The sequence below is a fragment of the Somniosus microcephalus genome, chromosome 2 (assembly GCF_052327205.1).
Source record: "Somniosus microcephalus isolate GS21.2 chromosome 2, FLI_Smic_1.0, whole genome shotgun sequence".
NCBI classification, from domain to species: Eukaryota; Metazoa; Chordata; class Chondrichthyes; order Squaliformes; family Somniosidae; genus Somniosus; species Somniosus microcephalus.
In genome coordinates this window covers 356,460,317-356,476,312 of record NC_140988.1, presented here as the reverse complement: position 1 = coordinate 356,476,312, position 15,996 = coordinate 356,460,317, and the positions used below count along the sequence as shown (strand labels likewise).

The 15,996-nt window shown below is 45.9% G+C and overlaps 1 protein-coding gene across 2 annotated transcripts in view; it reads right to left on the bottom strand.

Annotated features, from left to right (window-relative positions):
* Nucleotides 1-364: 364 nt before the first annotated feature.
* ctnna2 (catenin (cadherin-associated protein), alpha 2) overlaps nucleotides 365-15,996 on the bottom strand; it is a 1,873,786-nt gene continuing 1,858,154 nt past the window's right edge. For both annotated transcript variants that reach the window (XM_085975533.1, XM_085975534.1), the window contains one exon: nucleotides 365-1,535. In XM_085975533.1, the coding sequence (XP_085831659.1) occupies nucleotides 1,248-1,535 (288 nt within the window). In that variant the 3' untranslated portion in view covers nucleotides 365-1,247. The remainder of the gene's footprint in view (nucleotides 1,536-15,996) is intronic.

Here is a 15,996-nt window from a genome sequence, read left to right as displayed (position 1 = left end):
CTTGACACACATCGGCTGTTGGTGCGAGACCATGAACCAAAATACTCAGCTACAGGGGACCTAACCTTTATAAGGTAAATGCAATAACATTTGTAGAAGTCATGTGATCAGATGCCATGTGATCGGGCATCACCTGGTCAGGTGTCATGTGTTCAGAATGTCACGTGATTAAACCTCCAGGAACGCCTCCATGGCAACCCTAATTCTGCACCTGGCTCTGCTAATGGACTCACCCAGAAAAACTGGGTGCACACAATGCACTTCCGCTAGAGTCTAGCCATTCAGGCTGAAACTGTACCAATAGAGGAAGAACATCAAAACATCTATTGCATCAACAGAAGAAAAACACAGCAAGCTCACTGGATGAGGTTGGATGAAGAGTTTATTTGAGTTATTGGGAGGATACAAAGACAAATTAGTCATCTACGGTTCAGGCAAATCAAAATTCTACATCGTCCACTGTCATATTCCACTCTAACACATCATTCACTATCTACTGGCTATCACAGCACTGTCAGAGAGTGACTCAGGAACGTTAAGGTGTTGCGTCACAGGCACCTTGTCGCAGTGAAACAAATCCCATTAACGTCGTGCCGGCAGCACGACGGGCTACTTATTCTACGGGTTTTGCTTGTTGAGCTGATTTCCGGAACCGTTAAAAGTTAAAGTACGATTAGTTGCCGCTTCTGTTGTCAATACAATTAATCACCAGCCTTCAGGGCTGTGGACTTATCGCCAACGCCCACACAATAAATAAGGTTTCAGTTTTTCCTTGAAAGCACAATCCTAATATCCTAATACCGTCAGTTATTAGTATAATTAAAAAATAAATAAAAGGCCATTGAAGTTACATGTTGTGCTTCATACTACACCAAACAGAAGGAACACATCTGCTTTATGCTTTTAATGTCCAGTATTGTATTATTTGTAACATACAAGCATAGATATTACAGCCCTATAAGCTTAACACACAGAAGATTGATCAGGTTAGGACGCTGTTCTGCCATTTTAGCTCCATCACATTTTATTTCCTTACTTAACTGTAGCAATGCTGGATTTTAATTTTTGTTTAAACCTATAATTTAAATCCAACTCCCATTCCATCAACAAATCGGTCCCAATTCATTTAGGAGTCAGTCAATGATTTATTTTTTGCATCTTAGGAGCATCAAGACATCTTGCTTTGCTAAAATTTAGTGCAGCATCACTGATCATCTCAAAGGACGACCGACAAGGTTTGCACAGCTCTAGAAGGAGTCCATCGCCTTGAACTCGCTTAGGGCCTGCACTGGGGAAATGTGCTTCTTCTGGGACCCCCTCCTCACTCTGGTCTGGTACTCTTCAGGCTTCTCCCTCTTCACCAGCGGTTTCTTCTCGGGGGCTTTCATCTTCCAGGACACCACGGGAGAGTTCACAGCGGCCGTGCCGTACACCTTCTGGTATTTGGTGGAAGCCACGTACGATGCCTTCACGGTTAGAACCACCGCATTCATCAGATTCTTGGCGGCCTGGATGAGGGAGGTTGCACTATCCAACTACGCGAAAGAAAAAAGGCAGAGAGAAAGCAGACAAGAGGATTCTGTTAGTAACATAAAGTACCGTTTTACGTTCAACTTTCACTTCATGATTTATTGTTTTCTGATAACTAGAGTTTGAATTATTGAAAATAACCCTTAGTGAAAGAAAAATAAAGACTCGCATTTATACAGTCATGACCTCAGGACGTCCCAAAACACTTTACAGCCAAAGAAGTACTTGTGAAGTGTAGGCACTGTTGTAATGTAGGAAACGCGGCAGCCAATTTGTGCACAGCAAGCTCCCACAAACAGCAATGTGATAATTACCAGATCATCTGTTATTTAGTGATGTTGGTTGAGGGATAAATATTGCCTGGGACACCGGGAGAACTCTTCTTCAAAATACCAGACTGATACCTGGGATGGCAGGAATGACGTATGAGGAGAGATTGGGTCGATTAGGCTTATATTCACCAGAGTTTAGAAGAATGAGAGGGGATCTCATTGAAACTTATAAAATTCTAACAGGACTAGACAGACTAGATGCAGGAAGGATGTTCCCGATGGCGGGGGAGTCCAGAACCAGGGGTCACAGTCTAAGGATAAGGGGTAAGCCATTTAGGACTGAGATGAGGAATTTCTTCACCCACAGAGTGGTGAACCTGTGGAATTCTCTGCCACACAGGGCAGTTGAGGCCAATTCATTAAATATATTCAAGAAGGAGTTGGATATATTTCTTGAGGTTAAAGGGATCAAGGGATATGGGGAGAAAGCAGGGACAGGGTACTGAATTTAGATGATCAGCCATGATCTCATTAAATGGCGGAGCGGGCTCAAGGGGCCGAATGGCCTACTCCTGCTCCTATCTTCTATGTTTCTATAGTCTCATGGGATCTTTTACGTCCCGTGCACCTGAGAGGGCAGATGGGGGCCTCAGTTTAACGTCTCATCCGAAAGATGGCAGCTCCGACAGTTCAGCACTCGCTCAGCACTGCACTGGAGTTTCAGCCTAGCATTTTGTGCTGAAGTCTCTGGAGTGGGACTCTGAACCCACAACCTTCTGACTCAGGGGCGAGAGTTTGAAGACAGTTTCTGTCTGAATTTTTACTGCTGACCTGCCCGGCTGAAGTATCAGATTATTAATTCTGTCCCAGGGTTGATCATCACCAAGTGTGCTGTCTTAAAGCCAATCGGCCCAAAAGCCGCCCTGCTTACTTTATACCTGAGAGGGGTGGTCATTAGACAATTGACAAGCACATCCTCACTAGAAGGACAGCAGCTCCTAGGAATTTCCACTGAGCAGTATGGTGAGCAGCACAACTCTCCATAAAATATGTGAGTACATTGCCCCCAACATCCTCACAAAAACCATACCCCATTGAAGAGTGGTTCCGCCAATTGAAGTTGAAGAGTTTCAGCAACAACTCCTTGCTTATACTCAACCCAATCGTGGTAGGCACCAAACCCTGTGAGAGATCAACTGAAGGTGATACTGTCATCTAAAGCACAATGCTTTGGTCGTGCTCTCACAACCATCCAGACACAATGACCTTGCTCTTAAACGGCTATATCCAGAGTCACATGGAACCTACACAAACCAACTGCTACCTTGGGTGAAGGAGCAGACATGTAAAAGAAAGAAAGACTTGTATTTTCATAGCGATTTCAAAACCTCCGGACTCCCCAAGCCGCTTTGCAGCCAATGAAGTACTTTTGAAGTGTAATCACTGTAATGTTAAAAAACGCGGCAACCAATTTGCGCACAGCATGATCCCCCAAACAGCAATGTGATAATGACCAGATAATCTGTTTTAATGATGCTGGTTGAAGTATAAATATTGGCCAGGACACCGGGGAGAATTCCCCATGTCTGCTATGAAATAGTGCCGTGGGATCTTTTACATCCACCGATTTTCCTGAAACTCCGACCAAAGGGAAAACGGGTGGCTGACCTGCTGCCACCCTTTTCCTGCATGGTAGGAACAATTAAAATCAACCTCCCCCCACCCTGCCTATTTGACTTTTATTCTGCAGTTAGCTTTCAGCTCTCAGGATTGGGCCCCATCACGTTAATTCACCTTTGGTTTAAATAAAATAATCACTTTCATGCAACATATGTGGTCAGGCACAGTATCGGATCCACGTTTGGTGTGCCATACACAGAACATGCAGCTATCCCACAGCACTGGCAGTCTAAATATTGCTGGTGGTGCACAGATAGACTATAAAAAAACTTAGACAATTGCTTCTACAAACATTACCAAAAGAAACTAGAACTGCGCACACACAGAATCACAGAAACCCCACAGTGCAGATAGAGGCCATTTCGGCCCATCGAGCCTGCACCGACACATATCCCACCCGATCCCCGTAACCCCTACACATATCCCACCCTATCCGCGCGTATTTAATCCCCCTAACACTAAGGGTCAATTTATCATAGCCAATCAACCTAACCCGCACATCTTTGGACTGTGGGAGGAAACCGGAGCACCCGGAGAAAACCCACGCAAACACGGGGAGAATGTGCAAACTCCACACAGTCACCCGAGGCCGGATTCGAACCCGGGTCCCTGGCGCTGTGAGGCAACAGTGCTAACCACTATGCCACCTCCCCACCAAGATCAAACACCCAGTGCACACATGCACAAACTCACACACCATTAAAGCATCCTCTTCAATGACCAAATGGCAATTTGCAAAGTTAGTTGCTGAGCTGGTGACCTCTTCTAACCATTCTGCAGATGCGCAAATTGGCCGCTGCGTTTCCTACATTACAACAGTGACTATATTTCAAAATTACTTAATTGGCTGAGGTCGTCAAAGGCACTATTTAAATGCAAGTCTTTCCATCTTTAACACACACACACAGGCCACTTACCATGCTAGAGGCAATTTCACCAACAGACAAGTCTTTCTTTTTTCAATGTTCAAGAGGCTTATTGAAAATTTTACGCGAACAGTAGAAAGTCAGCAGGATTAGGTAACCACTGCACCATTGGATATAACAAAAACAATCGCAGAACCATTTTGTGACCAAGCACAAGCTTTTCCTAACTTTTCACCCTGTAGGAATTTGTTCTTACTTTACACCAAGGAAAGAGTCCGAGAGTGGGAGCAGTCAAACAACAACAACTGCGAAACCGCTGAAGTGACATCACAACCAGGGAAGGAGCTGATTGGTAAGTAGGACCTGGTGAGTATTTCTACAGTCCAGTCGGTAAAGTAAAAGTAAGGTCTCTAGTTTAGAGTAAGTAGTGTTTAAAGTGAAGTAAGGTCCCGAGTGTATTTAATATTCTTTAATTTAAAGGAAGTAAATGGAGTAAATTAAGGGTAGGACATGGCAGGGCAGCTCGGCAGCATGGAGTGCTCCTCCTGTGCTATGTGGGAAGTCAGAGACACTTTCGGTGTCCAGGGTGAACACATGTGCAGGAAGTGTCTCCAGCTGCAGCTACTCGAAATCCGCGTTTCAGAGCTGGAGCTGCGGCTGGAATCGCTGTGGAGCATCCGCGAGGCTGAGATCTTTGTGGATAGCATGTTTAATGAGGTGGTCACACCGCAGGTAAGGAGTGCACAGGCAGACAGGGAATGGGTGACCGCCAGACAGAGTAAAAGAACTAGGAAGGTAGTGCAGGAGTCCCCTGGGTCCATCTCCCTCTCCAAAAGATTTTCCGTTTTGGATACTGCTGGGGGAGATGGTTTCTCAGGGGGAATGCAGCAAGAGCCAAGTCCGTGGCACTATGAGTGGCTCAGCTGCACGTGGGGGAGGAAAAAGAGTGCGAGAGCAATAGTGATAGGGGATTCTATCCTAAGGGGAACAGATAGACGTTTCTGTGGCCACAGACGTGACTCCAGGATGGTATGTTGCCTCCCTGGTGCCAGGGTCAAGGATGTCACTGAGTGGCTGCAGGACATTCTGAAGGGAGAGGGTGAACAGACAGAGGTCGTGGTCTATACCAGTACCAACGACATAGGTAGAAAGAGGGACGAGGTCATAGAGTCATAGAGTTTTACAGCACAGAAAGAGGCCCTTCGGCCCATCGTGTCTGCGCCGTCCATCAATCCCTGTCCAGTCTAATCCCATTTTCCAGCATTTGGTCCATAGCCTTGTATGCAATGGCATTTCAAGTGCTCATCCAAATGCTTCTTGAATGTTGTGAGGGTTCCTGCCTCTACCACCCTTTCAGGCAGTGAGTTCCAGATTCCAACCACCCTCTGGGTGAAAAAGTTCCTCCTCAAATCCCGTCTAAATCTCCTGCCCCTTACCCTGAATCTATGCCCCCTTGTTATTGACCCCCCCACTAAGGGGAAAAGTTCCTCCTTATCTACCCTATCTATGCCCCTCATCATTTTGTACACCTCAATCAGGTCCCCCCTCAGCCTTCTTTGCTCCAAGGAAAACAACCCCAGCCTGTTTAGCCTTTCTTCATAGCTGAGGCGCTCCATCCCAGGTAACATCCTGGTGAATCTTCTCTGCACCCTCTCCAAAGCAATCACATCCTTCCTATAGTGAGGCGACCAGAACTGCACACAGTACTCCAGCTGTGGCCTCACCAGCGTTTTGTACAGCTCCATCATAACCTCCCTGCTCTTATATTCTATGCCTCGGCTAATGAAGGCAAGTATCCCATATGCCTTTTTAACCACCTTATCTACCTGTTCCGCTGCCTTCAGGGATCTATGTACATGTACACCAAGGTCCCTCTGACCCTCTGTACTTCCTAGGGTCCTACCACTCATTGTGTATTTCCTTGCCTTATTTGTCCGTCCAAAATGCATCACCTCGCACTTTTCAGGGTTAAATTCCATTTGCCACTTTTCCGCCCATCTGACCAACCCGTTTATATCGTCCTGTAGCCTGAGGCTTTCCTCCTCGCAATTTACCACCCCACCAATTTTCGTGTCATCTGCGAACTTACTGATCATACCTTTTGCATTCTCATCCAAATCATTTATGTAGATCACAAACAGCAAGGGACCCAGCACCGATCCCTAAGGTACCCCACTGGACACAGGCTTCCAGTCACAAAAGCAACCTTCGACCATCACCCTCTGCCTCCTGCCACTCAGCCAGTTTAGGATCCAATGCGCCAAGGCACCCTGGATCCCATGGGCTCTTACCTTCTTGACCAGTCTCCTATGCGGGACTTTGTCAAAAGCTTTACTGAAGTCCATGTAAACCACATCCACAGCATTTCCCTCATCCACACACCTAGTCACCCCCTCGAAAAATTCAATCAGATTGGTCAGACATGATTTACCCTTGACAAAGCCATGCTGACTATCCCCGATTAATCCTTGCCTCTCCAAGTGGTGACTAATTTTGTCCCTCAGAATTTTTTCCAATAATTTCCCTACCACAGATGTTAGGCTCACTGGCCTGTAATTCCCTGGTTTATCCCTGCTACCCTTCTTGAATAATGGTACTACGTTAGCTGTTCTCCAGTCCTCTGGTACATCCCCTGTGGCCAGAGAGGTTCTGAAAATTTGTGTCAGAGCCCCTGCAATCTCCTCCTTTGCCTCACACAACAGCCTGGGATACATCTCGTCCGGGCCTGGGGATTTATCCACTTTTTGGCCTGCTAAAACCGCTAGTACCTCCTCCCTCTCGATGCTAATATGTTCAAGTATGTCACAGTCCCCTTGCCCGATTTCTATGTCTACATCGTCTTTCTCCATAGTGAGCACAGATGCAAAAAATTCATTTAAAACCCCGCCTACATCATCTGGCTCTACACACAGATTGCCACTTTGGTCCCTAATCGGCCCTACCCTTTCCCTGGTTATCCTCTTGCCCTTAATATACTTATAAAACATCTTAGGATTTTCCTTTATTTTGCTCGCCAGTGTTATTTCATGGCCCCTCCTCGCCCTCCTAATTTCTCTTTTAAGTATGCCCCTGCACTTTTTATACTCCTCTAGGGCTTCCTCCGTCTTTAGTCTTTTGTAATTGCCAAAAGCCCCCCCTTTTTTTCCTAATGCATTTTTGTATATCCCTTGTCATCCAAGGTTCCCTTTGCTTGTTGGTCCCACCCTTGACCTTTACAGGAACATGTTGGCGTTGTACTCTCTCTATTTCCCTTCTGAAAGTCTCCCACTGTTTTGATGTGGATTTTCCTATAAGTAGCTGCTCCCAGTCCACTTTGGCCAGATCCTGCCTTATCATATTAAAATTGGCCTTCCCCCAATTTAGAACCCTTATTTCCGGGCCGTCTTTGTCTTTTTCCATGACCACCTTAAATCTCACCGAATTATGGTCACTGTCGCCAAAATGCTCTCCTACTGACAATTCCACCACTTGCCCGGCTACATTCCCTAGAATTAGGTCCAGTACCGCCCCCTCTCTTGTAGGACTTTCTACATGTTGGCTCAAAAAGCTCTCCTGGATGCACTTTAAGAATTCTGCACCCTCTAAGCCTTTCACACTCTGACTATCCCAATTAATATTGGGGAAGTTGAAATCCCCCACTATTATTACCCTATTATTTTCGCACTTCTCTGAGATTTGCCTACATAGCTGTTCCTCTATCTCCCCCTGACTGTTTGGGGGCCTATAGTACACTCCCAGCAAAGTGCTTGCCCCCTTTTTGTTTTTAAGTTCTACCCATATGGCCTCATTAGAGGAACCCGCTAATATATCGTCCCTCCTTACAGCAGTAATTGACTCCTTAATTAATATTGCAACACCCCCTCCCCTTTTACACCCCCCTCTGTCTCGCCTGAAGATTCTATACCCCGGAATATTGAGCTGCCAGTCCTGACCCTCCCTCAACCATGTCTCCGTGATAGCAACAATATCGTACTCCCATGTGTTCAACAACAACTTCAGTTCATCCACCTTATTTGCAAGACTCCTTGCATTAAAATAAATGCCTTCCAGCCCTGCCATATTCCCTTTTGCCTTCACATATTTGCTCTGCCTTCCCAGCTGACTTGTTTTTTCCTCCGTATTTGGCTGTAAATCACCCCCTACTATAGCTCCACTCTGTATCCCATCCCCCTGCCAAGTTAGTTTAAACCCCCCCCAGCAGTGCTAGCAAACCTCCCCGCAAGGATATTGGTTCCCCTCTGGTTCAGGTGTAAACCGTCCGACTTGTACAAGTCCCACCTTTCCCAGAAGCAGACCAGTGATCCAGGAAACTAAAGCCCTCCCTCCTGCACCATCCCTTTAGCCACGCATTCATCTGTTCTATCTTCCTATTCCTATACTCACTAGCACGTGGCACCGGGAGTAATCCAGCAAGCAGAATATAGGGAGCTAGGAAATAAATTAAAAAGCAGGACCTCAAAGGTAGTAATCTCAGGATTACTCCCAATGCCACGTGCTAGCGAGAGCAGAAATAGGAGAATAGACCAGATGAATGCGTGGCTGGAGAAATGGTGTAGGAGGGAGGGATTTAAATTCCTGAGGCATTGGGACCGATTCTGGGGAAGGTGGGACCTGTACAAGCTGGACGGGTTACACCTCGGCAGAAACAGGACCAATATCCTCACGGGGGGTTTGCTAGTGTTATTGGGAAGGATTCAAACTAGTTTGTCAGGGGACTGGGAACCTAAGTGTAGGCCCAGAACGGAGAGAAAAAAAGCTGGAAGTGCAAGTTAGAAAAGTAGTCAGCAAAACTAGTAGGGAGCAGAAACAAAGGCCAACAGTAAAGAGGGTCAAAGTGCAGAAAAATATTAAACAGGCAAAGTTGAAGGCACTTTATCTAAATGCATGTAGTATTCGCAACAAGGTGGATGAATTAATGGCACAAATAGAAGTAAATGGGCATGATAATATATAATAATTCAACTTTATTGTCATTGTACAATGCACAACAAAATGTGATCTTGCAAGCTCCCATGAGTCCAGTACAAATAACATTAACATTAAACGTAAATAGCACCGTCCTGGGAGAAGCAAAGCCGCTGCGTCTGTGCGTGCCGCCATTCCATTTCCACCATTCCTCCTGTCTGACAATCTTCAGCCCAACGCCCGGGCCTGCTCACCAGCCACCCCTCCCGGGGCTCCTTCCGTGACCTTCTCACCAACCACCCCTCCTCGGGGCTCCTTCCGTGACCTTCTGCACCTGGTCTTCCCTGATGGTCACCCCTCCAGGTACTAACCAGGCCTGGCTCTGCTTAGCTTCCAAGCCTTGCCAGTGACCCTGTCCCTAGTCCCAGTAATTGCCATTACAGAGACATGGTTGCAGGGTAACCAAAGCTGGGGACTGAATGTTCCAGGGTACTCAACATTTAGGAAGGACAGACAAAAAGGAAAAGGAGGTGGCGTAGCGCTGTTAATAAGGGATGAGATCGGTATGGAAGAGATAAAAGATCTTGGCTTGGCAGGTCGTGATGTAGAACTGGAATCAGTTTGGGTGGAGCTAAGAAACAGCAAAAGGCGGAAAACATTGGTGGGAGTTGTGTATAGGCCACCAAACAGTAATGGTAATGTAGGGCACAGTATCAATCAAGAGATTGGAAGTGCATGTAACAAGGGCAAAACGGTAATCATGGGGGACTTTAATCTACATATTGACTGGGCAAATCAAATTACCACTAATGGTGTGGAGGACGAATTCTTGGAATGCATGCGAGATGGTTTCCTGGATCAGTATGTGGAGGAACCAAACAGGGAACAGGCTATTCTGGATCTGGTACTGTGTAATGAGAAAGGGCTAATCAATAATCTTGTGGTAAAGGGGCCTTTAGGGACAAGTGACCATAATATGATTGAATTTTACATTAAGTTTAAGAGTGATGTAGTCCAATCTGAAACTAAGGTCTTCAATCTAAACAGAGGAAACTACAAGGGTATGAGGGACAAGTTGGCCATGGTAGATTGGGAGACTACACTAAAAGGTATGAAGGTGGACATACAATGGCTAACATTCAAGGAAATAATGCATAATTTGCAACAAACATATATTCCTCTAGGGCATAAAAACCCAAAAGGAAAAGTGATCCAACCATGGCTAACAAAAGAAATGAAAGCTAGTATTAAGTCAAAGGAGGAAGCTTATAAAGTTGCCAGAAAAAGCGGTCAGCATGAGGATTGGGATCTTTTTAGAAATCAGCAAAGGGGGACCAAGAAATTGATAAAGGGAAAATGGAATATGAGCACAAACTAGCGAAAAATATAAAAACGGATTGTAAAAGCTTCTATAGGTATGTGAAAAGGAAAAGACTGGCGAAGGTAAATGTAGGTCCTTTACAGTCAGAGACGGGAGAATTTATAATGTGGAATGAGGAAATGGCAGAGTAATTAAATAAATACTTTGTTTCTGTCTTCATGGAGAAAGACACAAAAAACCTCCCAGAAATACAAGAAAACCAAGGGTGTGACGAGAATGAGGAACTTAAAGAAATTATTATTAGTAAAAAAACAGTACTGGCAAAATTAATGGGACTAAAAGTCGATAAATCCCAAGGACCGGATGACCTACATCATAGGGTTTTGAAAGAGGTGGCCATTGGAATAGTGGACGCATTGGTTGTCATCTTCCAAAATTCTATAGATTCTGGAACAGTTCCTGCAGATTGGAGGATAGCAAATGTAACCCCGCTATTTAAGAAAGGAGGGAGAGAGAAAACAGGGAACTACAGACCTGTTAGCCTCACATCAGTAGTTGGGAAATGCTGGAATCTATTATAAAGGATGCAATAACTGGGCACTTAGAAACTAATAGTAAGATTGGGCCGAGTCAACATGGATTTATGAAAGGGAAATCCTGTTTGACAAACCTACTGGAGTTCTTTGAGGATGTAACTAGTGGAGTAGATGTGGTGTATCTGGATTTTCAGAAGGCCTTCGATAAGGTCCCACACAAGAGGTTGGTGAACAAAGTTAGTGCACATGGAATTGGTGGTAATATACTAGCATGGATTGAGAATTGGTTAACAGACAGAAAGCAAAGAGTAGGGATAAACGGGTGTTTTTCAGGATGGCAGGCTGTGGCTAGTGGGGTACCACAAGGATCGGTGCTTGGGCCCCAGCTATTCACAATCTATATCAATGATTTGGATGAGGGGACTAAATGTAGCATTTCCAAATTTGCTGATGATCCAAAGCTAGGTGGCAGTGTCAGTTGCGAAGAGGATGTGAAGAGGCTTCAAGGGGATCTCGACAGGCTCAGTGAGTGGGCGAAAACATGGCAGATGGAATATAATGTTGATAAATGTGAAGTTATCCACTTTGGTAGAAAAAACAGAAAGGCAGAGTATTTCCTAAATGGTGAAAGATTGGGGAATGCAGATGCTCAAAGGGACCTGGGTGTCCTTGTACATGAGTCACTGAAAGTAAATGTGCAGGTGCAGCAAGCCATTAGGAAGGCAAATGGTATGCTGGCCTTCATTACAAGAGGATTTGAGTACAGGAGTAAAGAAGTCTTACTCCAATTATATAGGGCCTTGGTGAGACCACACCTAGAGTACTGTGTACAATTTTGGTCTCCTTACCTAAGGAAGGATATACTTGCCGTAGAGGGAGTGCAACAAAGGTTCACGAGATTGATTCCTGGAATGGCAGGACTGTCGTATGAGAAGAGATTGAGTAAACTAGGCCTGTATTCTCTTGAATTCAGAAGAATGAGAGGGGATTTCATTGAAGCATACAAAATTATTACAGGGCTTCATAGGATGGATGCTGGGAGAATGTTTCTCTTGGCTGGGGAGTCTAGAACCAGGGGCCACAGCCTCAAGATAAAGGGTAGGCCATTCAGGACTGAGATGAGAAGAAATTTCTTCACACAGAGGGTGGTGAATCTTTGGAATTCTCTTCCCCACAGGGCTGTGGAGGCTCAGTCATTGGGTATATTCAAAACAGAAGTCGATAGATTTCTGACCAGTAAGGGCATCAAGGGATATGGCGATAGGGCCGGTGAATGGAGTTGAGGCAGAAAATCAGCCATGCTCTCATTGAATGGCTATATGCTTATCTAACCGCCCCTTAAATGCACCTATACTATTCGCTTCAACCACTCCATGTGGTAGCGAGTTCCACATTCTCACCACTCGCTGGGTGAAGAAGTTTCTTCTGAATTCCCTATTTGATTTCTGGTTGCACTTTATTTCACTAGGATCCCGAGAGTTCACTTCTGATGGAGTTGATCAAGGTATCAACAGGTTAAAAGATGGACACGCATTGTAGTTGATGTGATGCAGAGGACAATGATAGGGATGTTGTGCACATGTGGACAGGACTATCAGCTACTTAGCCTAATGTGTGGCCTATTAGATGCCGTTTTTTTAAATATTCGTTCCTGGATGTGGGCGTCACTGGCAAGGCCGGCATTTATTGCCCATCCCTAATTGCCCTTGAGAATGGTTGAACCACTGCAGTCCATGTGGTGAAGGTACTCCCATAGTGCTGTTAGGGAGGGAGGTCCAGGATTTTGACCCAGCTACGATGAAGGAACAGCGATATGTTTCCAAGTCAAGGTGGTGTGTAACTTGGAGGGGAACTTGCAGGTGATGGTGTTTCCATGCGCCTGCTGCCCTTGTCCTTCTAGGTGGAAGAGGTCACGGGTTTGGGAGGTGCTGCCGAAGAAGCCTTGGCGAGTTGCTGCAGTGCATCTTGTAGATAGTACACACTGCAGCCACGGTGCGCCAGTGGTGCAGGGAGTGAATGTTTAAGGTGGTGGATGGGGAGCCAATCATGGGGGCTGCTTTGTTCAGGATGGTGTCGAGCTTCTTAAGGGTTGTTGGAGCTGCACTGATCCAGGCAAGTGGAGAGTATTCCACCACACTCCTGACTTGTGCCTTGTAAATGGTGAAAAGGCTTTGGGGAGTCAGGAGTTGAGATACTCGCCACAGAATACCCAGCCTCTGACCTGCTCTTGTTGCTGCAGTATTTATGTGGCTGGTCCAGTTAAGTTTCTGGTCAATGGTGACTCCCAGGATGTTGATAGTGGGGGATGCGGCGATGATAATGCCGTTGAATGTCAAGGGGTGGTGGTTAGACTCTCGCTTGTTGGAGAGTCATTGCCTGGCACTTCTGTGGCGCAAATGTTACCTGCCACTTATCAGCCCAAGCCTGAGTGTCGTCCAGGTCTTACTGCATACGGGCATGGACTGCTTCATTATCTGAGGAGTTATGAATGGAACTGAACACTGTGCAATCATCAGCAAACATCACCACTTCTAACCTTATGATGAAGGGAAGGTCATTGATGAAGCAGCTGAAGATGGTTGGGCCTAGGACACTGCCCTGAGGAACTCCTGCAGCGATGTCCTGGGGCTGAGATGATTGACCTCCAACAACCACAACCATCTTCCTTTGTGTTAGGAATGACTCCAGCCAGTGGAGCGTTTTCCCCGATTCCCATTGACTTCAGTTTTACTCGGGCTCCTTGATGCTACACTCAGTCAAATGCTGCCTTGATGTCAAGGGCAGTCACTCTCACCTCACATCTGGAATTCAGCTCTTTTGTCCATGTTTGGACCAAGGCTGTAATGAGGTCTGGAGCCGAGTGGTCCTGCGGACCCCAAACTGAGCAGTTTATTGGTGAGAAAGTGCCACTTGATAGGACTGTCGACGACACCTTCCATCACTTTGCTGATGATTCAGTGTAGTCTGATGGGAGATTGGATTTGTCCTGCTTTTTGTGGACAGGACATACCTGGGCAGTTTTGACTCTTCAGCCTGGATTTTCCAATCAGCTCACCCCAATTCACCCCCTTAAATTGGGCAGGCCCGATTTTAACATTAAATCTCCACCCACTTTTTCACCCACTCCATTTTCCACCATCACTTTCGGGGGCTGAAGGAAGTGCCCACCCAGTTTTCAGTGGCTGTATAAAACTGAGGCGAAAATCAAGTCATACATCTAATAGGCCATAATTTACGCTGAAGGTACAGGAGATACAGCAGGGTTAAACAGAAATTAAAGAGCCCAGCATCAACGTTGACAGCATCAGTTTACAGCTTATTTCAGACTCATTTTTGGAGTTTTGTTTTTGCTCCCAAGTACTTTGCCATGTGTGAGTTGTTGTGGGGCTATCCTTCTCCTCCCCCTCATCGAATTCACACAGGGCTCATTAGCAATGAAGAGGGTCTTCTGTTCAATCGTAGACATGCTACAAATTTCCCTAGGTGTCCAGACAAGTAAAAATACCCTGTGGGACTTAGGGAGCTAAGGCTCAACTGTGAGAGTAATCTGAGATGTGGAAGACAAAAGAAACTTAGGCACATCATCATCGCCGGCGCAGCACCGCATTCGCAAACTTCCCTTGTGCCCCCTGATCTATCGCTGGTAATATGTGCGTCAGGATGAGGGGGCGGTTTTCCAGCGGCAGTAGCGGGCGGTGAATTTAGCGAGAGGCGTTAGTGGCGCCGCGCCTGGGCGCTCGGGCATTTCCACCCTGATAGTGCCCCCCGAGGGCACAAAGCAGCCCAATTTCTAGAGTTTTTTTTAAAAGAGTAAAGAAAACAAAACACATAAACAGCATCTTTCCAGCATCAACCATTTTACAGAGATTAGCGCAAAGCTCAACACATTCCTGCCGAGAGATTCAGGCAATTTCACCTTCAGATAACTTTAATACACTTCAATAAATTTCAACCCTTTAATGAGGTTCTTGTACATTGTGTGAGGGCACCTCGGCACAGATTCGGCCCCATGATGTTACATCATGATGCCGTCGCATATAGGCCCCCATTCCGCATACGTTTTGCACGCTGTGATGTCACCGACTGTTGACACCGTGATGCAAGTGCATTGCGGGTGCAGAGTAGTCAACTCGTCGCAGCCACTTTGCCAGCGGCACGACGTAATGGTAAATTTGGGAGTTGTGCTGCTCTCCTGCTACCTGGCCCGAGTCGTGAAAGGGCCTCAATGTTTACAGCAAATTAAAAGAACAAGATTGCTTGAAGCCTGAACGTAATTTCAGGCCAGAAGATGTATCAGGATCAGTGATGTGTAGCTTCAGTAGGATGCCTCCAGTAATTCGGGCTCTTACTGTGAAAGAACTAGAAGTACTAATGTATTTGCTTTTACATTGTTCTTTTAATTCAGATTGTGGAAGCCCTGTGATTTTAAGCCAGCTCCTGCCTACTATACGGTCTAAATCTGTCCTCAGTAGCCCAGCGGCTAGCTCGTGGACTCAACACACAACACAAAAGTAGTTATTGATTCAAAGTGCCTCAGTGAGCCACAGGCAGAGTGTATGTAACTTGCTGGACCAGTCCTAATGATGTGTATTGGTGAGATTGTATCTAGCATGGTAAGTGGCCTAGTTTGTGCGTGGTGTGCGGTAACTTAACTTTCCATTAGAAGATCCTGTCTTTCCTTTTCTCAGATGCTAACAGCCTGCTGTGTATTTCCAGCATTTTGTTTTTATTCCCGATTTCTTTTGGGTTCACGGATGTTTCTTTCGGGAATCACACCATTTCCCCCCCCCTCCGTTTTGAACTGGTCAGTCTGCTTTTACTTTGTGTGTTTCTACGATGGCAACAGGATTTTCCTCTGTTTCAACAACAGAAAATGCTGGAAACAC